General features: G+C 48.6%; 1 protein-coding gene and 1 long non-coding RNA gene across 3 annotated transcripts in view; both read right to left on the reverse strand.

The window, feature by feature from the left end:
- The window catches only part of LOC130159841 (ankyrin repeat domain-containing protein 30A-like), a 42,051-nt gene extending 34,825 nt beyond the window's left edge, over positions 1 to 7,226 (reverse strand). Inside the window, 6 exon segments of the mRNA XM_056361877.1 lie at positions 332 to 469; positions 988 to 1,094; positions 1,204 to 1,377; positions 1,612 to 1,726; positions 5,742 to 5,941; positions 7,212 to 7,226. Of these exon segments, the coding sequence (XP_056217852.1) occupies positions 332 to 469; positions 988 to 1,094; positions 1,204 to 1,377; positions 1,612 to 1,726; positions 5,742 to 5,941; positions 7,212 to 7,226 (749 nt within the window).
- A 403-nt stretch (positions 7,227 to 7,629) lies between these two features.
- On the reverse strand, positions 7,630 to 24,500 carry LOC130159596 (uncharacterized). 2 transcript variants are annotated; one of them, XR_008825796.1, is made up of 5 exons: positions 24,419 to 24,500; positions 23,608 to 23,805; positions 21,561 to 21,635; positions 20,801 to 20,965; positions 7,630 to 8,702 (listed from the first exon to the last, which is right to left on the reverse strand). It is a non-coding gene; the product is annotated as an uncharacterized LOC130159596 (long non-coding RNA). The 2 variants fall into 2 exon arrangements; XR_008825795.1 differs by lacking the exons at positions 7,630 to 8,702; positions 21,561 to 21,635 and adding an exon at positions 10,946 to 11,347.
- Between the last annotated feature and the right edge of the window lie 1,863 nt (positions 24,501 to 26,363).

Raw genomic sequence — 26,363 nt, forward strand, 5'->3', positions numbered from 1 at the left:
GCTGGTCTGAGGAGAGGACTGACATGCATTTCAGTTTGCCACGTTCTACATCTGGATAACTGTAGGATACAGACATGTTTTAGAGTTTGTATTGGGCAGGTGCAAGTTTAGCATCAAAACTTGAAATCTAACAGACAATTCGGGGCGGAAATTTTCTTCAACATCCAGATTAATACTAGACACAGGGAACGATACGTATCAGAAGACGTCACTGAGCACAGCTTCAGGACAGCTCTCAACACACCGTTAAACCTTGCTGCTATTACCAAAAACATTCAAAAGCCACACTGACAACTGACAACCTATTCTAACAATAAAGTCAAAAATTTACCTAGAATATCCATGAGTAACAGCATAATCCTCAGCTGTCCATCCGTTAGTGTCTTTATGGAAAAGATCAGCACCATATCGAAGAAGAACTTTTATTAAATTAAGCTGTCCACCAGATGCTGCAGTCATAAGTGGGGTTCTGAAACACCAAAAATATGTTATTAAGTAGATCATTTGACACAGACACTGTAATTATTTTTATTCCTGTTTGCTCTCAAAAACTACTTTCCTCATTACTGAATGAGCAAAAGAAAAAACAGTTTTCATTAAATATTAAGAGCAACCATAAAATGCAAGAGGGAGTCAAAACAACCAAACATTCAATCTTCAGACAAAGCTTCCACATAGACAACACTCACATACAAACTATGTCACTATGCAGGAGATGTTTTTTCAAATTGAGGCAGTGCTGCTGAGCTAACAGCATGTTTCCTGCCAGAAGGGCCACCACAGACAATGCCTTCTTGTAATCCTCAACGAGGAAAGCACCCACTGAGGTATGACAACAGCCAAGCGCAGATGTGCTTTCACAAGTCACACAGAAATAGCTGCTATGTGGCTCCCTGGGTTTTTTTCAGAGCTCACTCTCATGCCTCCGATTAATCAAACCTAAAGAATACTAAAGAGACCCATGCAGAGTTTTGACAAACCACTCACCTTTCACAGTGATCTCGAGCATGCACATCAGCTCCTCTCTGCAGAAGAAACTCTGCTATATCTTCATGATGTTCAGAGAAAGCAAGAATAAGCGGAGTGTTTCCCTCCTGAAAGGGCAGATAAATAAATTTAAAAATAAAAGAAAAAAAAACCCCTACAAGAGAAATACTAATACAACTTTTTGAAAGAACTTCTTCAACAAATACAAAAATTTACCTTATTCCGAGCATCAATATTGGCATTATGCTCAAGTAACAGCCCCGCTACAGTTGTATTAGGAGATCGGACAGCAAGGTGAAGGGCAGTGTTGCCGTCAGCATCTGCCAGGTGTGGGTTGGCACCGTGCTCTAGCAGAATAGCTACACATTCTTCTTGCTGGCACTGTACAGCCTGGGAACAACACGCAAAAAAGGAAGAACTTCCAGCACTCTCTTACAATTGCCCCAGCTTCCCAATGCTGGAAAATAAGAGCACCTTCAAAGCTGAGCTAACATAAGCCTATTCCACGCTGATTACCAGATGCATGCTTCTATGCAGAGCTGTGTAAAGAATCCTACCAGCCACCTCTCATTTAATGCACAGTTGACAAGCCCCACTTGAAAGAGCATAACATATTCCACATACCTTCATCAGTGGCGATCTGTTATCACTGTCAGTAAGATTTAGTTTACACTTGTTTTCTACGAGATATGTAACAACATTCACATGGCCATTCGCAGAAGCAAGATGCAGAGGTGTCCTAAAAATTAAACATATTAAATTAGCACAAACAGACAACTAGAGAAATAATTTCAGGCTCTGATAAATTGATATGACCACAAGTTTCACTTTGCACAAAGCAAGCTTAAGAAATGATTTCTCATTCTGTTACCAGTAACAGCAGCTGCGCACCAAACACCCAAGACTGGCCAGCAAAACCCCTCCGCAGCATCTGCTTAGTAAGCTGCCATTTCCTTCACTCTAGAACTTAATCTGCACAGATTCCTGTGCCCAGGCGTTGGTCACTGACTCCAGCAGGACTACACCTGTGGCACAGCAAAAAAGACCAAAGCTTGGGAATCTGACAACTATGGCAAGCAACCCTCTAAGTTCTATAATTATTCATGTGCCAGAAGTGTATCAGAGATGTAGATGGGCTTTATATAAAGAGTATTAGCGTTTCCCTGCACTTTGAGGATTTCTGCTTTTTCTCTAGCTTGCTTACTACTGCAACAAAACCAAGTACTCACTTGCACCAAAGTGCCCCCCATAACATGCAGCAAACCAGACAGCAGAACACTTTAATCCTGAGTACAGGAAAGTAATACCCGATCCTTCAGATATGTATAACTACGATAGTCATAATAAGCCTACTACAGAGGAAGTCCTCTCCAGGGAGGGAATACTGTGTTTCCATAATACATAACCAGCATAAGAAAATGAAACTCTTTTCTTCAAGTTAAAGCCTTGCCAGAGGAAAAAAAAAAAAAAAACTAAAAAACCCCTCCTTCAAACCACAGAACATCTTAGGTTTGATGTCAATTAACCAGCCTACTTATACTGAAAGAAATTGCCCAGAAAGTCCTTACATGTGTTTCCCCCTAAATCAGAGGCACAAATCAGCACAAGCTTCACTCTGTGCAAAAGCAAAGCACCTGCTGCTCTGCAGGACACCTGTCCCAACAGAGCAGAAGACAAGCTAGAAAACAGCTGGGACCTTCCTCCCTTGAAGGTGATGCAGTAACAATCCCACAGTTCCTCAAGAACTGAGGGGAACACCAGAACTAGTTCTGAACCACATTGCTGTAGGTAGGTCCTTCTCTGTATTTAGGAAAGCTCAACTAGCCTTGCAATTGTTTTGGTACCTTGCTGAGACAGGAGCACAACAGCTCCCTGGCTAAGGGGGAATAGAAAGGGAGAGGTACACAAATGCAGTGGCAGGTGATGCAGAAACACAGTAATCTGTAACACAGATACTTGTTACAGGGCAGCTGACATCCTCCTCCACTGCAACAAAGATGAGGATGAGAGAAATACAGAAAACTTCAAAGACTTTGTAATGTCTTGCTACAGACAGGGAACAGACTGGAGCACTGACAGAGGAGTAGCTCAAGAGCAACTACCACCACGTTTTGAGAAATTTCCATGGAAACATGCAGGATTCTTCATCTCTGAAGAAATGACTGACTAAGATTATCTGAAAGCTAACCAGGACCGGTTATGAAGGAGTCCACAATCATCTGAAAGCTGCTACTACCAACCACTAGGAAGCATGACAGATGTGAAGTAGTCACTATCAGCTCTGCAAACAGAAAAGCCTTCAGAAAACTTGGACTTGTTGCTGTCCTCCTCAACCAAGCCTCTCAGTCTGTCAACAGGAGACGGCTCTGCTTGGAGCAAGGCCTGCTGTGCTCCACAGAAGATCCACTTCAGGGAACAGGCTGGCAGAGAACATCAGTGTTTCAGGGTTGCCTGTCCCTGCAAGAGGCCTCCAGTAACACCGAAGTTCTTCTGCCACCCAGCCCTGGGGACACTGCCCAGATTCTGTTCCTGCTCCTGCTGCTGCTACGCTGATCACCTACAGAGTAGAAGAGAACTGCTGATGCCTGAGCAGCCACGAAACAACCCCACTGGGAAACACCAGGCTGGCAGTACGCACTTTGAATGGCCCTTGAGCCGACAACCCAGCAGCTACAAGCCAAGCAATGAAAGCACTGGAGTTCAGTCTGACAGGCAGCTGACAGGGTAAATCTCCCTTAGCGATGAGCTCTGACCCAGGATCCATGACTAGCTGGCAATGTGCCCACAGTGCTTCCAACTACAGAGTTTTGCCTGTCTCTGTCAGTGAGGCTGAAGGTTTTGCTAGACCACTTCTGAAAGCTGCCTGCTCCTAACTGATGCTGTATCAAGCACACTTTCGGGAGGTCTTATGGGCTACAGGACCCACTTTATGGAAGGAACCTGTTGGTGTGATCCTTGCCATGTTCCTGGTGCAGGATTTTGCTTTTGGAAATCCTGAGCAGCAAAACTGAGATATTCATACAACCAATGCACACATTTTTGCCGTTACTTTGCATTATTTCCTATTCTTCACCTCTATTTCCAATGACACCAAGTCTTCCAACACAAAGCCCTGAAATGCAACTGCATCTGGTGGTCACTCACAACACACATCACACCCACAAGCACTAAGAGGGCACAGGTGGCCTTGCAACCCTCATGGCTGGTACAGAGTGCAGTGGCTGCAGCAAGTAGGCAGGCTCTGTCCACTGAATTGCTCTCAGCCTCGCTTTTCAGCACTGGGCATTATCATGGCAAACCCACCACAGTGCTCATCATAGTATGCTGCCTTTTCTTTCTTCCCTCCCTCTCCCCCCCCCCCCCCCCTCCCCGGCTTGGTTTTTTACAGTTTGTGACTTTATTTGTCCTGTTATAACACTGATAATTGCCTGGCACACAGAAGGAAACCCTTCAGAGGAAAAGAAGCTTTCTAGACAAGATGAACTTGAAACGCAAAAACTAGCAAAATTTCATACCAGGGTCTGCTAAGAGCTGGTGACTGACTGCTGACTGAATCAGGAAGCAGTAAGAAGAAAAAGAGAGAAACTTTCCGAACTATTTCCATAAATGCCATCGGGCACTTTGACTCTGGCAGCTGAATTATGCACAAAAGTGCACTCAAGCCACCTTAAATGGCATCCCCCACCTGCAGCTGCATAAACAAATACTGGCTGGCAACACTCAGGCACACAGCCCACAGGCTGACTGACTGCACTCTTCATCGCCTTCCTACAAATCTAGACAGTTTTAGCTGTTTTCAGGGCAATAAGCTAGCTGGCTGGCAAAAGTCCAGTCTTCAGAAAAGACAGCCCAGGATGCTGAAGTACTCCGATTAAACCAGCATCTCCTCTGAATGTCATGAATGTTTTGACTCGGTCTTTTCAGAAAAGGCATTAACAGCTCGACACATCCAAGACCCAAAAACTTCAGCTGATTCCCTTATGCTTACGGTGGATCATGAGGAGCTATGCTGCAGCCCAGGGCTTCTCCCTAAGATATAACTGCCAAGTACTTGCTGTGCTTGACTCAAACGCACACATCCTAACACCTGCCAGAAGCAGCAGCTTCCTCTGCATGGCACTGCCCAGATCTTCCAAACCAAGGCACTAATTAGCTGTACCAAGGCCACAGAGCAAACAGCAAAGTAACTGCCACCTAAAATCAGACTGATGTTGCTTTGGCTGCAACATCACAGTCACAAAAGGCACATCAGGCAACCGTCCACACAGCACCAATACACAGCACATTTACCCTTTCCTAAACGCAGTGCTTACCCTCTTTTACTCCAGCTGAGGCAGTGCAGCTTGCTCAGCTCAACTACTAACCCCGCACGCTGAGGCCTCCAAGGTGCATGCACTCTGCCTTCCAAGGGTGCCTGGAGAATGGCCCTGAGGCTCCTTCTGCAACCCGCCCTGGCCAGGCTGCTGCCAGCCCCCTGCCGCTCCTGTGCCCCCAGGCAAGGCAGCACCCCCGGGAACGAGGGCACGGAGCGGGCCGGGGCAAGACGGGGGATGCTCGGCCGACTCCAAGGGCTCCTGGCAGCACAGGCCTGGCTCCCCGCCCAGGCTGAGGCTCCCCGCAGCGATGCTGCCGTTCGCTCCCAGCACCCTTGAGCTGCGGGCGGCTGCAGCTGCACCTGCGGGTCCCGGCGCTGCCCGCAACCCCCCCAAACCCCGCCCCAGCACCGCCCGGCGCTGCTGCCCCCCGCCGCTTACCGCTCCGCCGTGTCCCGCTCGTCGATGCTGTATTTCTTCAGTCTCTGCCGCACCTGACCCAGGTCGCCACGGGCGGCCGCACGGTGCAGCTTGCCCAGGTCCTGCAGCCGGAGCTCGTAGGCACCGGTGGGGAAGGGCTTGGCGGAGCTGCCGGACGCTGCCGGCCGCCCCTTCTTCTTCCTCCCGAACCCGAAAAACCTCTACAACCCGCGGCACGGTCCCGCCTCAGGGAAGAGGTGGCGGGAGGCACGCGGCGGGCTGCGGCAGGCCCCGGGCAGGGCCGGGGGATGGGGGGCCCCGGGGCAGGGGGATCGGAGGGGCCCCGGGGCAGGGGGATCGGTACGACTGTCTACGGAGCGAACCACCAGAGGGCGGGAAGCCGAGCGCACAGGCTGCTCCTCAGCGCGGCAGCGGCGGACAGCGCCTCCCTCAGCGGCGAGCGCGGCGGTTAAACGGCCGGCGGGCTCTGCTGGCGGGGGCGGGGTCTGCTCCGGCGCGTGTCCAGCGCGAGTGACGTCACTTCCTGCTCCGCGGTGCCCGGCGGCTCCTGCGCGGTGCCCGGCCGCGGCGCTGCCGAGCGGGGCCGGGGGCAGCGAGAGGCGCGGCGGGTGGCGGCGGCGCTGCGCCCCCCGCAGAGCACTCGGGCCGCTGCCGGGAAGCCCGGGGGGTGCCGGCGTACCGGGCAGCAGCAGCTCCCCGCTGGCCCCGGCGGGGCCCGTGCTGTGAGCTCGCGGGGCGGCTCGGGCGAGTTGGTTTTAAAAGAAAATGGCTCAAACTGGGAAAGCGCTTGTTGTTCGGGGCAAGGAAGTCTCGTCAGGGAGTTATGGCCAAAACAGTTCTCCGACGCAATTCGCTTCCTAGTTTGTTGAGCAGTCCTGCTTGTGTGCCATCGTTAGCCCTGGGCAAATGGATGCCAAAGGAGCAAACAGCAAGGGTTAATAATAGCGGGAGGGGGGCTGGGGGGGGGGCCTGTAGGCATCATCTAGTTACCTGCCTTGCCATGACAGGGTCAGAAAGTTACTTTCCAGTAAATGTGGCCAAGCTGGCACTGCCACAAAAGAACACAAGCAGCCACTGAGTGTATGGAAACGTGGTCCAGAAATCAAAAGACAGGTTGTGCCTTTGGTATAGATAAGTTGGGAACCATCCTCCGTGTTGTACTGCTGCGGTGATGGCACTAAGTAGTTCAGCGTGGTGAAACCTTACTATAAGTACCATATGGTTTTGGGGTGATGTCACAGTCCAGTATACCCTAGATGGTTTGACTCATGGAACACCTTGCCAGCACACTACTTCCTATTAGAAACTGCCTCTTGCCAATGAGTTTGTGAAAAATGGGAGAGATGGCAAAGAAAACCTAAATCAGAGAGAGGGACACACTTCACTGTGATTAGCGCTGAAAATATTGATGACAACAGGACAGGAATCTAGTACCACTTTTTAGGGAGGAGATTCAGCCCTCTGAAATACCTTCTCTTCCTTCATCGCTAATAAGGGTACAGCTCCTAAAACCTTCATTTTGCTTTCTGGAATGAGCCTTCACAGCTTTATCAAGCCTGTTCGCTCTGGCAGTGTTCTCGCCGACCAAAGTGGCTGATGTACAGTCACTTTCCTTAGTTGATGCTCAGTGTATTAGCAGCATTCCGTTATTGCAGACGTGATCTCTAGAAGGAAGAGCTATAATAATAATAATAATAATAATAATATTTTTTAAAAGACAGAAAAAAGACTTTTGCTGAAAACACAGCCAAGTAAATTCAGGCTGCAAAACCTGAATTCTATGAGTTTTGGGAAATGGCTATGAGCAGCAGCCATTTCAAGAGCAACTCTGTAATCCGTCTGACCATTTAATGGGGGAATGGAGAGCAAAATGCATTTTTTAATTGAGTGTATTTTTTTTCTTCCAGACGTTAGAAGAAAGGCAGGATTTTATTTACAAGGTGGCAATACAGAGTAAACACAATCCATCTCTGCTCTTTCCAGGAGGAAGTATTTCTTCTCCAGTCCTTTTTCAAGTGCACACATGCTCAGCCACAAAAACTTGGGTTTTTTACAGGTCACTCCCCAACCAAGACCAGGAGACTCTACAGTTCCTGTGCAATATTAAATGTTTCAGAATGGTATTAAACCCCCCCATGATTACCCAGTTTTAGTTGGCAGGGACTTGGTAGCTGGCTGGGCTGAAATTCAGTTTCAGGCTTTGAAGATAAGAGGTTGCTGATGGGTCCTGTGGATATAGTATTATGGGCACAACAGGCACTATTTGTTTATTATTAGCCAGAAAGGATGCAAACCTAAAAACTAGAATCTATCACCCAGAGCAACCTCAAAAGCACTTCTGGGAACTCTGCTTCTGGGTCTCCATGACAAGGGAAAGACGGACTGAGTCAGCTACTAGTAAGCAATAAGTTACTGCATTCATTTTTTATGCATCACCTCACGCTGCATTGTGCCCTGGGAAGCAAAGACACCATTCCGAAAAGCAAACCCCCACCTGCCTCCTGCTCAACTCGTGCCTGAGACAGGCTTCAGGGGGTGACCTTGGGCAAGGCCAACTGCACAGAGCTGTTCCGAGTGATGGTGGCGTTACTCCCCTCTCTTCCGAGAGGGAGTAACTGGGAACTCTTCCCAACAGAGCCACTACAGAACTTACACAAAGATACCCATCTAGCTTTGATTGGCTTCCTCCATGACCCCCAAACGATAAGGTACTCGCAGCCTGAATGGCAGGGATAACAGAAAACAATGAGTATGTAAGAACCTGACCAGAAGGTGCATGGTTCTCCTGGGTATTGGCTCGGTGCCCGGAGAATTTTCTGGGCTCACCTGTTGCAACAGTTCAGCCTTCTCCTTGTCAAGATGAGCAACACGCTCTTCAAGGTGGGATCTTGACTTCAAGTGCTCCTCCCACGTGCTGTGCAAGTCCTTGGATGTCAGAGCCAGCGTGTTCTGCTTCTGCGTCTGTGAAAGCAACCGTGGCAGAAGAAAAAGTAAGGTGGCCGGAAAAGACAAGAGCGCAGGAGAATGCAGTAACTTACACAGAAACAGGCCTAACTCTCCTCCACCCATCCAAGACCTATGGCCAAGGTTGATGTGGAGTGTAAAACACACCTTAGGAACCATAACCAAGAACAGCAGCTGGAGCTGGTGGGAAGAAGGAATACTCCAGAAGCGACAGGATGAGGTTACAACTTTGGGGGGCAAGATGACGTGTCCACGCACACACAAAATCACCCTACAGCTTTCCTGCAAAGCTCCTCTGGTTCCCTCTATACTTCAGTTTTCGTAAGAACACTGCAAAAGGTGGTGCAAAAGGACAACATTCGCTCCTACTTTCAACAGCTACACTCAGATTTATTCATATAGTTACAGACATTAAGTACCTTAGTTTTCAACTTTTTTTCCAAATCCTTTTGCAAGTGCAGCTTGTCTCTCTCCAGGTCACTGCGGTAGCATGTAGTAACTTCAAGTGAAGCTTCTGGCATAGATTGCTTTTTAGGTGCATCAGCAAGCTCCTGCTGCAGTTGTGCAACCATGCCCTAACAAAACAGTTAAATGAGCATGAAGAAAGTTCTAAGAACATGAAATACGCCTTTAACTTATTTTATTATACAATTAGACCTGTCTTTAGATTGAACCCAAAGGTATGAAATTTTGCCTGCCACCAGCAGGCATCTGCATGGATGATGACCTCTCGTCATCCTTCTCAGCTGCACACCTTCAACTATCAGCAGCTGTTCATGAGGATTTCTGTTTCCTAACACATAAAAAAGGCTCAGGTATTGTTCTTCCTTGAACAATACACAAGCACACACTGCAATCAGGTATTTTTTCCTAACAAACCCCAAAGAAATCTGTTGTGAACTAAGAGCCATAGTTTGACTGCAAATATTACTCTGGTGACTGAAGGCAGGACTTTGTATTAGGAATGTATTATTGGCTGTGAAGAGGGGAGGGGCGGGCAGCCAGGCAGAAGAGGATAAAGTTGGAGAGAGAGCTCTCAGGGGCGGGCAACTGAGGTGGCACTGAAGGCCACTGCTGCTTGGCAGCCCCCATCCCTAATACAACAGCCCAACATTCTTGTTGAAGCTGAGTAAGCTTGGTTTTGGTTAGCTAACGAATATGAAGTCGTTCTCCTGAAGCAAGTGGTAGAGTCATAGTATACTACCGTGTGTGGGTTATTGTCCCACAGTCCAAGGGAAAAGTGTCTGAGCTGCAGCAACTAGCAAACTAGTTGTCCGATACAACAGTTAAAGGGAAGGTCTGGCGCTTCCCCTCTTCCAGCCTGGTAGTCCTGCTACTTCTTGTTGTGGGTGGTGAGCATAAGGACCACTGAGCTGACTAGAATTGACTGAAATAAGGACTGGTTGAGCTGACCAAATGGTGAGTCTCCCCTAGAAAAAGACCATTACTATACTCATAGAGCAAAACCCCTAAAAATCATTCTTCTTGTTTAAGTTTTGTAAGAAATATATATATATATATATATAAATATAAAGAAATATTTCTAGAACTGTATGGGTCTGTGCTAGAAAACCTAGGACATCTACTTACAGGTAGTACAGTAGAACTCCTTCTTACTGATTCAAAACAATCCATCCAAGACACAAGCTGAGGAAAAACTTCTGCTGTTTTTGAGTCGGTTACTGTACTCTGTCAGCAGCACATTGCTGGAGACAGAAGAGAAGAATTAATGTCTTCTGGAAGAATACAGTGTCCAAAAGAAATGCAAACCCAGCACCACTAAATTTGCACCCCAATCTAGAATGTTAACTGTGTCCTCGGCAGCATCAAAACAGGTTTGCAAATGCATGAAATGTATAACTATTGCATGTATTGTTGTGATGATGTAATGAAAATAAAAGGCATACCCAGTGACTACTGTTCACTCTGATTGAATACTTATTTCCATTGAATTTTAAACTCATTGGGTAAAAAACTTGCTCAACAACTTTTTTTTTTTTTTTTTTTTCCCTGGAAATGATCCCTTTAGACAGGGTTGTGACCACTCCTTAAATGGTTTTCAGTTCATCGGTCCCCCTAAAGAATTCTCCACTTCAGCTCATTCTATTATGTACGTGTGAAATATATTTTTTCTTCCTAGCCTGAAGTTTTCTTTTAACCTAAATGTAGATAGCTTAAATTGATATAACCTAGGCTCTTTTATCTTTATGCTACTCTTTTCCAATAGCCATGATGTTTTGTTCACCTCTCAGATGGGAAAAGTGTGTGCTTGTAGAATGGTAGTGCATTTTTGTCTGTGGGGCAAAAAACCAAGGGCGTATTGGAACCCCACTGTTACAGGTCTGAACGTTAAAGCTTGATCTAAAAACAAAAGGGTTAACAGAACAGTGATTTGAATTTAAAAAAAACCCGTGGTGGTGGTGGTGGTGAGACATGGACACGACACACGCCAGAATACAGTAATATTATCCAGAAATCCTGTGTCTTTGCATCTCACGTACATTCTCATTGTTTCTTCGCTCCTTTCCTGTTTGCATAGGTGAAATGGATCAGCACTTCATCTGGCAAGTTGTTTCTCTTCCCTTCCTCCTGAAGGGGAGGCAACTCCCTGGTACTCTTGGACTTCTTTGTTTCAGCAATACCTTGATGGAGCAGATAGAGATAAGGAGCATTAGATGCAGGAGCTGGAGCAGTATCAGAAGACTGAAGCCTATAAAGTCTTTAGCAGGAAAGCAGAGGACAGACAAAAGGCAAATCACACAGACAAGGTATTGAATGGGACAAAAATATGGGCCTGGAACAACACAAGATTCCCAGCTGGTTGTGCAGACTGACACTCGTTTACAGCCTTTGATGTAAAGGCTTGTTAAAACGTGGATGCCTATCTCAGGGAGCTCATCTGTGGGTGTGAAATAGAACATTTTTCTTCCGGCAAATCCTAGTTTCATAAATATGACATACAGCAACCTACACCAGAAATAATAATTGTCATTATTTTGTCATGGCAGTGACCAAACCATTATTAATTGTTCTCCATTGTTCTGGTATTGCTTGTTAAAGAAAATGTGTGTTAAATTCAGAAATTTAAAGTGCTAAAGCAGCTAAAGTGGCAGAACCAGGCCTTGTCCCTAGTGTAGCCCTAATCCAAGGCTGGTTTAACACCCAGTCCAGTTAATCAGTGGGAGAGCAGAGAAACAACAGATGATCAACTTGTGCACACAGGTGCTCGCAGACATGCAGATGTTTTGAGAAAAAAAATCAGTATATGTGAATAGGAATTGCTTGTTCAAAGACTAAGTGTGCTTGAAGGAGTGTGTGAGTTAAAGCAGGCAGAAAGATCACGATCCGAGGAGGAGCTTGGAACAGAGGCAGAGACTGGAAGCAAATAGATGAATCAACAGGGACAGGGTCAGGTGATGGATTTGCAGAACAGACAAGACCAAAGGAAACTTCTAAAAACCTCGGGCATTGACTAATGATTTGATAAGTGTGTATAAGCTATGCTGTATCCCTTTGCTCTCTGCCACTCGCTGGGGCGGTGGCCCAGCTCTGAGGAGCGATTAAAGCAAACCTAGTGGTACCCACATCTGTGTAAATTTCTCCTGTAACACTATATGTGAAGCATATGACGGAAGTGCTGGTAATCCACCGGTGTTGTGACAGTTGACTGATGTCCCATGTTAGAATAAATACATGTACAATGGCTAACAGGCCTCAAAGGCATGAAGAACATGAGAACGGTGGTGCTGGGTCAATGGGTCTGTGCTTTTCTCTAGTGCTCTGCTCGCTACCACCTAGCACTCAGCTGGCAAGCTCATGGGCACAGCCAGGACCAGCACAGCCTCTTGTTTTCCACACATATGGGAAACAGACAGTAGACAAGACGTAGTTCTTCATATCCTTTCTGTTGTTTTGCTAGAGAATCTAAAGTTTGATATACCTTATTTTGTTTATATTTATATTGGCACTTCAGTGGGTCCAGACTAAATGGCAACTCTCTACCTGACTGCTCCAAAAATTGGTTTGAGCCCTCAGTTAGTAACCAGCCGTTGGTTAACTTTGTCTTTGAAATACAGCAACCTATGGTGGAATAGGAAACGGAGACAGTCAGGGACATCGGTTGTATTTACTCAAAGGTGGTGGAAAATTTTCTAGGGAAATTTGTTAATAGTGTTAGCATAAAAATCCTATATGTGGCACATGAGCGACTGCTCTAGGCAAATGGCTTTTTAGAATAAGAAGCCATCCCTGCCTTAAGTGACACATTTTTCTAAATGTGTCACTATGTGAATAATAAGCTCACACAGCAAAGCTGCAGCTACCTGATAACACAGTATTTTTCCTGGTTTGGAGGATTTTTTTATTCATGTAAAATTTTCCAAGTCGTCACTGCTAGTTTATTCCCTGTATGACAAATAAGTAGTAAATGAAGGTGTTTTCACACAATGGAACAATCTGCATGTTTACATTTTTTAACAGCTGTTGCAAAGGTGTACTTGAAACCCTGAAGAGCTTTTGCTTTTTATACTACTGAAAACCACGCTACACAGCTTTTTGCAAATTTCCAGTTTGGAGAATCGCACAGTAATTGTTGGTTTGTTTCCGTGAAAGAAAAAAAAAAACACCACATCTTCCTTTAGAGGCAATATTTTGCTGCAGATTTTAGTTCTCTCTTTTCTATTTCATCTATCTCTTCTCCAGCTCAGAAAGGTCTACTTCTTTAGAAATTCTTCTCATTTGATATGTTAGAATATCTCTGTGTAGTAGTCAAAAAGGAACTGGACCTGCGCTTTGTCTCACTAAATTCTCATTTCCATAATACATGCAGTTTTCCTTTGCTTATTAAAGAAAATTACCAAATCCCATACAGCTGCCTGGGATCATGGATCAATCTGAATATGTGTGGCCCAGCATTACTTTTTGCAACTGATCTAAAATTCTGTGCCAAATTCTATCATAACCCAGGAATGGAAATAATAGGGATGACATACTTTGCATATCTTCTCTGCAGGTTGTTATGACCCACTGCAAGTAAATAAGAAAAAATACAGGTAGTGGACATTTCTAAATAAACCTCTGACACCTGAAGAAGTAATTTTGATATCAGATTTATTCTCACCATACTTTCTGCATGGAAGACCAGAAGAATCTATGCTTTTAATACAATTTGTGCAGGAAAGCATTGGCAAAAATACTAGAGTACTTGTTATGTTTGTTCCTACACCAAACATGCTGAGGTGAGGCTTAAAGGCTTAAAAGCCCACCAGTGTATTCACATTTGCCGCAGTGCTGTTAGTAAAAGCTGTAATTATCTGTATTTTTTGAGAATGTTTGAAATGAAACACAACCTAACTCTCACTTATACAACAGTGTAGCACAGCAAAGGCATTATCATCCAATTTTTTCATTATAAGATGTGGGTGCATAACCAGGAAGAACACTAACAATTATTTCTTAGTAAACTTTTACAGCATAAAACCATTTAGTGGGGCAGTGCAAATCAGAACATACTCTGACTTTAACATGAAAGAACACTTCTGTCATATAGGTAGACAAAAAAATTGGCTTAGTGGGGTATTTTCATTCTCACAGTGCTGTTTCCTCTCCTTTCGTTGTCAGTAACCTAGCTACCCAGTGATTTTTGTGGGACATTAGGGTTAGCATAGATGTTAGGTTAGCTTTAGATGCTTTACATGTTAGAGATGTATTTCTCGTGATTCTGCTCCACGCACAAGAAAAAGCCCAGTTTGCCTTTGCCTGGAGCGGGACTCGGTATGTTTTCAAACAGTTTTCTGCAAGGATACAAACACTGCCCCACTATCGCTCACAATGCTCTGGCCACAGTCTTAGCACAGATCACCATTCCACCTGGCCTCACAGTGTATCGATACATTGATGGCATCCTCAGCGGGGCAGAAGGGCCAGAAAGCATTACAGATGCAATGAAAACCATTTGGGCAACACTAATCAAGTTGGGACTGGAAGTCCCAGAGTCAAAGTGCCAAGGGCCAGCATGAGAAGTTAAATTCCAAGGAGTCTGGTGGGTTGCAGGAGCTGCCTCTCTTCCACTAGACACACTGGAAAAGAAAGAATCTGGGCACAATCCATCCAGTACGCTGGAACTACAACAAGTTCAAGGGACTGTGAAGTACTGGCGTAACCATATTCCTGCCTTTTCTGTCATTGCTCGTCCCTGGTATAATTTGTTATAAAAGGGAAAATCATGGCAGTGGACATCTCAATAGCTCTGTGGTACCGTCAAGTTCCCCTTCCTGCATAACAGAGCCTGGCCGCGGGCTCTCCGCTCCAGCCTCCGTTACTCCTGTCAGCACGTGCTGAGGTTGCAGGCTGCGCTGCTTAGGGAGCCGTGGCAACACACATTTAGGATGGTGAATGCCGGCCATCCTGAAAGCGACAGCTGTCTTTTACCCTAAAAAGCTTCCTGTAATACTATGCTTCTCTGAGGTCCCACTTTTCTCGAATTGCCCCCACCCCAAAGCAATTTCCCCACAGGGTCCCTAAGCAAGGCAGTGGAGGAGTGGCTCTCTCAAACTCCCTCCCAGCCCTGCCCTGGCTGAAAGAAGGCAGAAAGAAGCCTTCAAATGAGGGAAGTTCTGGCTGCAAGAGAATACAAGCTGACCAGGTCTTGGGATCCACTGACATCAACAGAAATTTAGGTGAAAACTCCCCTTTCACATGAAACTCAACTCCCCAAACAAAAAACAGTTGTGATGGGAAACTATGGTGGGGGTGGGAAATCAGCGCTGAGGGCAGGAAAGCATCAGCAGGATGGGAAACCATTGAGATGGGAAGTTGTTCTGTCATTAAAAGTCAAACCGTCACAACGCTGGCTGACGCAGGTGCTGGCATAATGATCGCCATGGAGACGGAACCCCAGAACACTGTTTGCCCCAACAAACGCCACGCTGGCCAACTGCCACGGCATAGAGCAGCACGCTCCTTGTGGTGCTCCTGCCCTCCGGGTAACCCCCAACCAGCTCTGCCGGCCAGCACCTCACCCCATCACCCCCTTCGCTTCTGCCAACAGAGAGGTTCCCCCTCCAGCTGCAGATGGCATCAGAGGGGCCCGGCATGAGCTTCACCACCCTGACCATGCCGCCACCGGTCACTGCTGGTGTGCTGCCCTCTGTCCCGGGGCTGCTGATCACCGTTCGGCGTTCCCAGCTCCACACCATCACCCACCAGCCCGCCCAGGCAACCTGGCAGGGGGTGCAGGGGCCCCTGGGGGACTCGGGGCAGGTCGTGCAGCTGCCACACGTGCTGCAGCTCCCCAGTGGTGTGCAGCTGCCCCCTCTGCCTGCTCCTTGTCCCCCTGCCTATGGCCAGGGACAGCAAGTGGTGATGGGACACTTGTGCCCTACCAGCCAGTGGGGCTGGGCCCATGGGACGTGGGCCAGGGGCAGCCCCTCTACCCTACTAGCTGCACTGTGCTGAACGTCCCTGCCCATGCTGGGCCCCTGCCACCCCAACACCCTGCAGCTCAGCACTGCGTGCAGGTCCCCCCTGTGCTCTGCACCCATCCTGGCAGTGCCCAGAAGCTGTTGGAGGCCTTTAACAACGACGTGGTAGCCAGTGAGGATGGCATCCCTGCCGCCACCCCCTGCCAGCCCACCCTGGATATGCTCTCTGGCAGAAGCAGGACCAAGCACCAAGGTGAGGTCTGCAGGGTGGCAGAGCCCATAGGGGGTGACCTGCACCAAGGAAGGCTTGCATCACCCTGGGGGTGGCTTGGCTTCGTTTGCTTTTTCAGAAGTGGTGACCACCCTGGCAAGCCCAGAGAATCTCCTGGACCTGCCCGAGCTGGGGCCAGATGCCTTCAACAAGGCCTTTCCTGAGCTGGCAGAGGACAATCTGCAGTTTCAGGATGAGCATTCGGCCACCATGGACAGCAGTGACCCGCTCGCCTGGCTCGACAGCATCCTGGAGCTCTCTGAAGTTCTCAGCGGCTCCTGCTTGACCACCATCCTCAACAAGCTCCCAGAGCTCTCACAGTACGTGGCAAAGGGTGGCTGCTCTAAGGAGCAATCACTGGCAGCAGGGCTGGGGGACAGCGAGGACACCAGCCATGGTGTCCCTGATGTCCTGTCTTGACCACCACCCTCAACAGGATCCCTGACCTCTTAAGAGTGCATGATGGAGGGCGACTGTCCCAAGGACCAAGTGGTGGCCGCAGTGCAGGAGGACACCAACCCCTCCTGGCAGAGGGTGGCAACATCCCCCTTGCTGGACACCACGGGCAGGCAGGGTGGGCTGGCAGCGGTCTTCCCCACCCGGCTGCCAGAGAGTCCCATGGAGCCCTCTCAGGAGGGTCCTATGGACACTCCAGAGGAGAGCCCCTTGAAGGGATGCCCAGAGGGTCCCCACAAGGGTCTCCCAGAGAGTCCTCAGCAGATCTTGCTGAAGAGTCCCCTGGCCAGCCCCCCAACTGCACCCCAGCATCATCCACCCTGCATGGCCCAACTGGTGGAGGAGGTGCTGCGGAGGCAGCCCCGGGTCATTTTGACCCACTTGCCACCACCACCGGGCGTCCTTTCGTGCCGGGTGGTGGAGGAGGTGCTGCAGAGGCAGCCCCGGGTCATTTTGACCCGCTTGCCGCCACCACCACCGGGCATCTCCTCCTGCCGGGTGGTGCCCAGATCAGGCAAGGCTGCTGGTAAACAGGGCAAGTGCCCCACATTGACTGACACCCTCAGGATGCCAGAGACGTCCCCACGGGGCAGCATGCCACCCAAGAAGAGGAAGAAGATGGTGGTGTGCCCGGTGCCAAAAAGCTCCAAAACCCTCTGGGAGGGGAAGCCGGATGCCACGCCAGGGATGCCACAGCGGTGGGCTGTTGTGGGGAGCAGGGGGGCAGCAGCAAGCAGAGGGCATCCAATAGCAACTATGTGCCCACCAAGCGAGCCAGAACCCTGAGGAACACCAGGAGACAAAGTGCTCCACACTGCCCCAGTCACCGTTGATATATTGATAGAGAAGGTGTGGGGCACAGATCCCTCTGACGTGTGACCTGCACCCACCCACTGCAGCCCCGGCCCTCTACCAGATCTGTCTGTCTTAATTCATTAAAGGCTTGATGTTCCTTGCACAGTGCCTCTGCCTGCAGTCATTCACGCAGTGGGAGACAGGGATTAATGCAGCCCCTGCCGCATGCAGAGATCGGACCCTCCACCTTCCCCTCTGTCGAGGTGACACCTCCACCGAGCTGACCCACTCTTGAAAGTATTTACAAATGAAGGGACTTTTCATCAAGGGAGGCAGCCTTGGCAGGGGTGAGAAACAAAGACCAGGTAGCGAAAAGAGCACCGTTATCTAAGTTGCCCAGGAAGAAGACTTCCAATGAGGAAAGTTCTGGCTGCAAGAGAACACAAGTTGATCAGGTCTTGGGATCCACTGACATCAACAGAAAATGAGTTTAAAATAGGACAAAGATAATTGTGGTAGTGGGAGATGGTGACCTCTAACTGAAATAGTTCTGCCCCAAAGAGGCCAAAATCCCGCTTGGGGAGCATGCGTAGTCCGTAAAACACTTCAGCAGTGCTATTGAGGATGCGTACGCGTTTGCATTAGAAGCGAGAAACCAGTCACCAAACCTGTGTATGACACATGACTATGCAACGTGTGGTGCTCTGAGAAAGGCCCTGAACCCCTTCTCAGTGTTCCAACTGGACCTAAAAACTTTGCACGCACTTTTTAATCGCTGCCCCCAAAGTGATTTCCCCACAGGGTCAGTAAGCAAGGGGGTGGCAGAGTGGCTCTCTCAGACCCCCTGCCAGCCCTGCCCTGGGTGCCGGTGCCTCTGGCCCTGCCCCAGCAGACGTTGCTGTGCTGGTGGAGGGGCTCCCTCCCTCTCCACTGCATTTGCAAAGGGAGTGGCTGGCTCACCCTTTGCTGCCCACGCAGCCAGCCCTCACCTTTAGCTGCTGTCATTCCCAGGGGCGACGGCTCTCTCCCAGCACCCTCACACCTTCTCCCTGCAACACTGCGAGAGAAGCGCTCACCAGGCACATGGGTGCCGTCACTGCCCTGCGCAGCTGGGCACCCCAGACGGGCACTGCCTGACTGCCTCCCTCACCAAGCACCTCCACCTCCACAGTCTCAAGCTCCATCCCTTTAGACGGGAAGGGTGTCACTTTATTGAGAAGTAACCGTTCCTCATGAGGAACACAGTCTCTTCAGGAGGCAAAATACTTTAGTAGCGTTTAGAAACAAAGCTGGGGCATCTGGGGGGCCACCTCATCACTACTCCAAACAATGTGACCTTCGTGGAGAAAAGCTGAAGAGCTAGACAGTTTCCAGAGGACAGCAAAACCTGACCTGCTGAGAGCTTAGGACAGTGCACGTCATGTTCTTCTGCACACTTAGTGCACGTTTGACAAGCTGCGAGATGATGGTAAATTACTTCCTTCAGAGAGGACAGCAAGACACTGTTGCCAACTCAGCTTAGGTTTTTTTGGTTTTTTCTGGTTGGCCAAGCAAAGAAACGGAGGCAGTTTCGAAGTGCGCAGAAGCACAGCTGCAGACATAATTCCTGCTGTCACGCAGGCAGCAGGAGTGAACTTCATCCCTTTGGGTCCTTTTGAGAACACCAAGCACCCAGATGGTGCTGAAGGATTTTTTTTTTACATAGGGGACCCTCGGAGAGAATCAGACATGTCCAGTTTTATTCCCTGGGGAAATGCCCTGACACTGCCCTGCCCCTCAGGTGGCGTAGGACAATTAAACTTATTAGTAAGCATGGGCTGATTCCTGGCCCACCATGATTCGAACAGCAGCCCACAAATCCCTCAACTAGTTTTGTTCTGCCTGTACTTATGACAGTTACATTGCTCTATGCTGTGGGGGAAAGCAACTTGCCCCTTTGATGTGCAGGGCTGTGTTTCAAAGGACTACGACAAGCCCAGAAGAGCACAGCACAGTACGGCTTACGAATCAAGTCAATATTGCATCACAAACCATAATGCATGTGTCTGTCTGAGAAAATGGGGTTTATGTAGGCACGTGGGAAGTGGGTCTCTTGCTCAAAACCCAGCAAATCCTGTTTAGAAAAGTTCATATACTGAAACGATAAGGCAACATACTTCTGGATTTGTCTCTAAATCCCCACGGAGATGTAATTCCCTCACTGCCATCTGAAATCGTACAGCTTGAGGCACTTTTCATGTAAAGCCAACAAAGCTCAACTCAGAAGGCAAAGATCCTTCTTAAGGGAACAGATCATCTGTAACTACAAGACACCTTCCCGCCCACTGAAACATAGCAGCAGAGTTAAAAGCAGTTTTTAAATTCCAAGTGGAGACATTCAAAGTTTGAAAACTACAGGACATTCTCTTCCTAGCACAAAATAATCAACTTTTTCCCACTTCTCTGCAAACCTTAACCCCAGTGCTTTGTATTTTTCATGCTACAGCACAGAAAGCCAGTACCCACAGTTGCACAAGGACTTCCACTGCCAGTGTGCAAAGCATTGAGGAGTCTGGGCTCAGCCTTGGCAGTACAGGAGTGATCCACCTCAAATGCACTGCACAGCCTGCATCTGGGGGTATTACAGGTCAAATAGTTAATCACTTCTTTTCCTCCCAGTAACAATAAAAAGAGAAAAAAAAAAGAAAATCTCCTTACTTCCACGGCTCTTCTTTACAGGCTAGAGGTTTATGGAAGTGATGACCCATTTCACCCAACATACAAGACATCTTTTGAACAATTTTCAGAGCTGTCCAAAAACCCCCAGATCTTACACAACAATCAGTCCAAAGAAAGTACAGAGGTCTCTGCGCTACTGGACACAGGCAGGAACACTTGTGTTTACTGGACACCTTTGTAAAGGGAAAAGGCATTACACCAGCGTACCAGATCCTTCCCAAAAGACTTTTCAAACCACCTGTTTGTTGACGCAGTCACTGCACTTCAACCCTTCCACCCATGACAGCATCCTCTCAGGGGGCAGACTTGCCTGCTCTTGATCACAGAATCAGTCAGCACAGTTCATACTGAACCAAGCTAAAAACCGGGGCCAGTCTCTATGTTCACGGTTGGGATACACGGCTCCTATCACAGGGCACACACGGCAGTCCCACCTGAGCTACTTATCTGAAGTTGCATTTCCCACGGGTCAAATATTCCTCTTCAGATCTGCCTTGAAACTGAGGGCTCATGGTCAGTGAGAAGAAGAGAGTTCCTTGCCTCCTGTGCAGTCAGGTCATGTTTCCCTGCTAAAAGCAGCCTACTCATTTGTGTACAATCTGTTAAAAGAATAAAACCAAGTCTGAAGGTTATTCATTTGCTTCCTTAAACATCCTACCATTTGCAGCATCCAGCCCGCAGAAGACGACTTCTGACACAGCAACTTCTCCAAGCAACCTGCTATAAAAGGCAGTTCAACAGAATCACCAACAGCCAGGTCTGTACCCTCGGGGAGAGACTTTCAAAGCTCTTTGGAGGATTGCATTGGATCTGTGTGCTTTAGACCCCACTGCGTGGATTTACTATTTAACTGGCAAAGGTTTTATGTACCACATGTGAACATCATCAAAACACCTACTGTAATGATCTCATGCATAAACAGACACAATGATTCTCTAATATCACACAGGAAGAACTCAATGGATGCTCCTACCAAGGCAGTGGCTCCCTTCTGTAGCCACTGAACAAGCAAAAGGATGGATCAGAATGACATTATCAAGCTCTGAAGCAAAATTTCTGTCTTCCTTTAGCTGTAATTTAGAGCTTCATTGAGTGCTGAAGAGTGTCAGCCTGACAGCTCTGAAGCATGAAGCGCTTGATCCTCTGTGCCAGAACCACACCGGCACTGGCCACACAAGCTGCCTGCGTACTCACAGGGTCAGGGTCAGGGTCAGGGTCTGGGTCCGGGTCAGGGTCCGGGTCCGGGTCAGGGTCTGGGTCTTTACTGCCCTGCCACTGCAACACAGAAGTGAGGAAAGTAAAATGGAGATAGAAGTGTTCTTTCTCCACATAGTTGATGCTGGCAGCTGCTTGCCTCCAGCATTCCTGCACCTCAGGAGCCTGGGAAATGACAACAAATGTGAAACTTCCTGAAAATAATTTACCTGACACACCACAGCGTAGCACTTCCATATGCCCACACCACACTTCTGGCTCCCAGCTGCTCTCCTGCGCTTCCCTGTAGCTACCTGGGAGGCACCTTTTCCATCTCCTCAGATCTGGCCAGCTGAAGAACACCCAACTCATGGCTCTAACATTCTTCCCCTTCCTTTAAACATCTTCCTGGTGGTCTCAGCTTTCTGCCCTCCAGATTAGGGGTCTATCATAACAGGACAAGGATAGCACTGTTGGGTTGGTTTTTTTTTTCTGTAAGGAAGCCAAATACTTAAAACTCTTTATTAAAATATAAAAATTAAGAGGAAGGGAAAAGCCAAAATGACAGCCAAGTGGAAGTTTCATTTGGTGCTCAAACTACCTGAATATTTATGCTGCAGCTGCAGCTGAGAGCTGGCCCTTAGATGGCTGATCAGGATAAAGCCCCAAATCCTGCCACTAAGGTTTCAAATTACAAAATAGCATCATCTAAGGGAAGGCAAAATGGATAAACACAAACATTGCCGTATGTTTACAGGGCCTTCACAGCACAATGTTTCTCTTATGGCACCGAGAACTTAGCAGTATGAAGAATTACAAAGGTCAAGTGCTATTTATAAGCAATGTACCCTTAAATCAACACTAGTGACAAAAGAGCCAAGCACTTGACTTGCAGAATGGCAGATGATTCGTGACTTTCTCCACAGCTTCTACTACTGATGAAGCTTACAACCACCTCACCATTTGGGAACGACATCCGTTGCTAGTGTTGCTCTGGGTGGAAACTCAGCAGGCTGGCATGTTCATTCCTTCAGAGCCAGAAGGAATTTGTCATTACAGGAATTCTCATGCCACTGAACTGGCAGCAAGGTACACAAGCCTCTTAATCCCTTTTTATACTTTTACACTTGTGCCATAAAACCATTCTCCATCTCACCACCTCTCCAAGCAGAAAAGTCCCATCTGCCACACACATGTCACAAACTACACAGGATATGACACAGGTTTCAAATACATCAGAAAGTATCAAATCAGAAACTTTAAAACATAAAAGAAAATTTAAGAAAGGTGGCAGTGGGAAATTAATTTCTACCTTGACTATTAGGTTCACAAGCTGCCAGTAGTTAACATTAATGGCTCACTATTTCAAGGTCATGATGGCAACAGTTCTGCAATGTGTGGATACCAGCGAGAGAATTCCTGCTTTGCACCAGTTCAGGTGCTCCACCTATACCTCTTTACAGATTTGAATTTTTTTGTATTGTTTTTTTTAAATGCTTATCAGGGTAGGATCTGCCTACCAAGACCAGATTTTAAGTGAAATTACATTATGCTCCTCTTGATTTAAATACAGCAAGATAGCTCCACTGCTACATTCAGCCACAAGAACGTAAACACCTCCAGCTTCATAGACACCCATACATTTTTTTTTGTAAGGAACAAATGACTAAACATGGAACAACACTATGAAAAAGCAAAAGAATGCACACAATCAGCATTTCCCTATTTGGACCAAAAAAAGAAAATTTCTAACAGCAGATAAGTCTAAATTAAAAAACAGCCACATCCAGATCCCAAATGGGGTAGGGGTTATTGCATGCCACAGACCTGGACTTGACTGTTGAAGGAAATCATGCACTAAGGAAAATTTGAGGTGGTTCTGCAGTAGTTTAACTAGAGCCTTGGCAACTTCACTTGGGACATGAAAGGTACGTGCGCTATAGTATCACCCACAATAAAGGAAACTAGTCTCGCAGTTTGAGTTCAACACCACATCCGCAAACAAAATGAGGCTGCTACGTTTGAGGAACACTGATGGAAACCTCACCTGCCATCCCAAAGTTATGCTACGGCATTTCTTCCCTTTTTGCCACTTTCCTCAGCCTTGGTACATCTTTTGCAGAATCTGAAGCAAGGGCCCATAGCTTCTTCCTGTTTCTAACAGTGAATGTCTGGGCTTCACACGTTGGTTTCTTGTGCGGCACCAATAAGACCCAACACTTGCCTTCATAAATGCATCCGTACACTAGGGAAGAAAAGGAAAAATACCAGTCTCGACATTGTACTGTGCCACAGGGCACAGAGTGCCCCACTCGTAAGTGGATTTAAGACAGTAAATAACCCTCAAATATCTTGATAAACAAGCACAGTTTAATCATGTCCTTTTAAACTGACCACCGACACAATCTAACAAGAAGACACATTAAGGGAAGCAGAGCTGTAGTTAAAAAAGTGGGGCTTCTCTTTCCTCTCCTGAGGGTTTACCATCCAGAGCTGGCTGAAGTTCTGAACCTGTAAACCGCTCCCCCATGCTTCTATGCTCGCTTTGGGAAACAAAGACGGCTGTTTGAATTCTTTTGCAGGTACAGTCTTTCTTTACTTTTGAGTTGGAATGAAATGAAAAGCTGCCATCAGTCCCACTTATGGCACAGGGACACACCCATGTTCCATGAACATACCTGCACAGAAACACACGCAGAGGGAAACCATCCCTTGGGTCTCAAATACAGAAACAGCACTGAAAACCTTGACTTCTGAGAGTCCCTGCAGCGTTCTCCCAGGTCAATACACAGCATGCTTGTGGCAGGATCACCACTGCATGTGCGTCACTTGCTTTCATTTCCATCTTCATCTCTCACCTGGCACTTGCCACCTCCAGACTGCAGCATGCATAAAAGCAATTCTGTTTACTAGAAGCACAGCACCATGTGAACCTTCTGCATGAAGCCCAGTATTTAAAGAAATTGCTATAAAGAATAAAAATCTGCCGGCACCACTGACCCACATACACGCTGTGTTTTCTGAAAAGGGACGATACATGAAACCTGCAAACTAAGGACTGCAACACCTCGCTCCTTGCCCCTCTTCTTTTGCCCTCAGGCTGGTACAGGAGCTCCTTTCATGAGAGCAGGCACACCACAGACACAGCCTCACCGAGGGGAAGGGTGAGGAGGGGATAAGGGCAGAGGGAGAAAGGAAAGACCCACAGAAGCAGCTTTGCCGCCCACTGCCAAAGTCACAGCCTGCTCATCCTGGTCCCTCACCCTGTCTGTGCTGGTCTGTGCCTCTGTCCCCCTTCCCACCCCTCCGCTCCTCTCCCTGTCCCTCTCTCCTGCTGCTGACCCTGCATTCCCTCTGGCACCCCCCTGCCCCTCTGTCTCTGTCCCGCTCCAACCCTCTGCCTGCTCCTCACCAGTCCCTGCCCTTTCTCCATCCCTGCCCAGCCCCTCCCGCTCCCCCTGCCCCTCTGGATGCCTACTGTCCCTCTCCGTCCACCCCTCCGCCTTGACCCACCTCTCCCTGTCGCTCGGTGCCTCTCTCCCCCTCGTCCCACGGGGGCTCCAGGTCCTAGGCCTGTGCTCAAGCAGCCCTGGGCAGTGGCTGTGCGGCCTGCAAGGCCAGGGCTGGGGGCTGGTGTCCCCACAGGGCCCGACTGCAGCGCAGGGGCACCCCGGGGCCTGCTGGGAGAAGCTGTGCCCCGGGGCATGCTGGGAGCTGTAGGCCCGGGGCTGCCCCATGGCCAGGTTGTTCCCGGGGCATGCTGGGAGCTGTAGGCCTGGGGCTGCTGGCAGCCATGTTGTACCCAGGGCATGCTGGGAGCTGTAGGCCCGGGGCTGCTGGCAGCCATGTTGTTCCCAGGGCATGCTGGGAGCTGCTGTTGCCCACCGTCAGCCTCCTGGCAGCCATGTTGGTCTGGGCAGGCACAGCCTGTGCTGGGGCTGTGTCCCAGCTGAGGGGGGCCTGTGGCCGGCCATGGGGTGAGGGAAGCCCTTAGGCCAGCGCAGGGATATCTGCTGCCTGCTGGCTGCTTGGGGGTTCTGTGGGGAGGCTCCAACCCCCCGGTGTGCCGGGCCCCCAGGGCAGCTGGAGTCAGGCCCGGCCGGGGCAGCCCTGGAGGTGAGCCGAGAGCTAAGGAGGGAAAGAGGCGCTGGCAGGTGCCCTGGGCACAGGCAGCGGGCACCCCGACTCGCAGAGCCCCCCAGAGCCACCCCGGCGTTTGTATTTCCTGCAGGAATAGGACTAGCGTGTTTTGCTGCTGACTCCAGCAGAGCTCTGGCTACACCTGCCCTGCTGAGGGACTGGCAATATGCAGCTGCCTGGGAGAGTCACCAGACGGAGTATGAGGGCTCAAGCCTTGTTTCCCTTGCTGGAAAACACTTCATTCTTAAATACAGCCTCTCAGCGGTGAGATCCAGGCAGATGAGATCCTACGGGATTGCTTCCTGTAGGGAGCAGCCTGGTGACTCGAGGCTGCTGCCTTCAGTGGCACAGCTGGATGCTTCTCCTCGCTGATGGGATGAAGTTATAAAGAATCACTAGGAGAGGCTGCAACTAAAGCAATGATTAACTCGACCTATTGAATAAGCTCAGTAAGGGGTGGCAAGCTTTCTGAGGCACCTGGGCTATACCAATAGATGAGGGAAGTGGGGTAACGGTGTGTTGCCTTCAAGACCATACAGCACGGAGAATAAATGAAGTTCTAGAACAACAAGTAGAGTGCAGGTGCCCCAGGAAAGTTCAGCTGAAGTTCACCAAGTTGTTGACCACTAACGATCTCTAAAGACCCCAAGAAAGGCCCCCGGG

The sequence above is a fragment of the Falco biarmicus genome, chromosome 16 (genome assembly GCF_023638135.1).
Source record: "Falco biarmicus isolate bFalBia1 chromosome 16, bFalBia1.pri, whole genome shotgun sequence".
NCBI classification, from domain to species: Eukaryota; Metazoa; Chordata; class Aves; order Falconiformes; family Falconidae; genus Falco; species Falco biarmicus.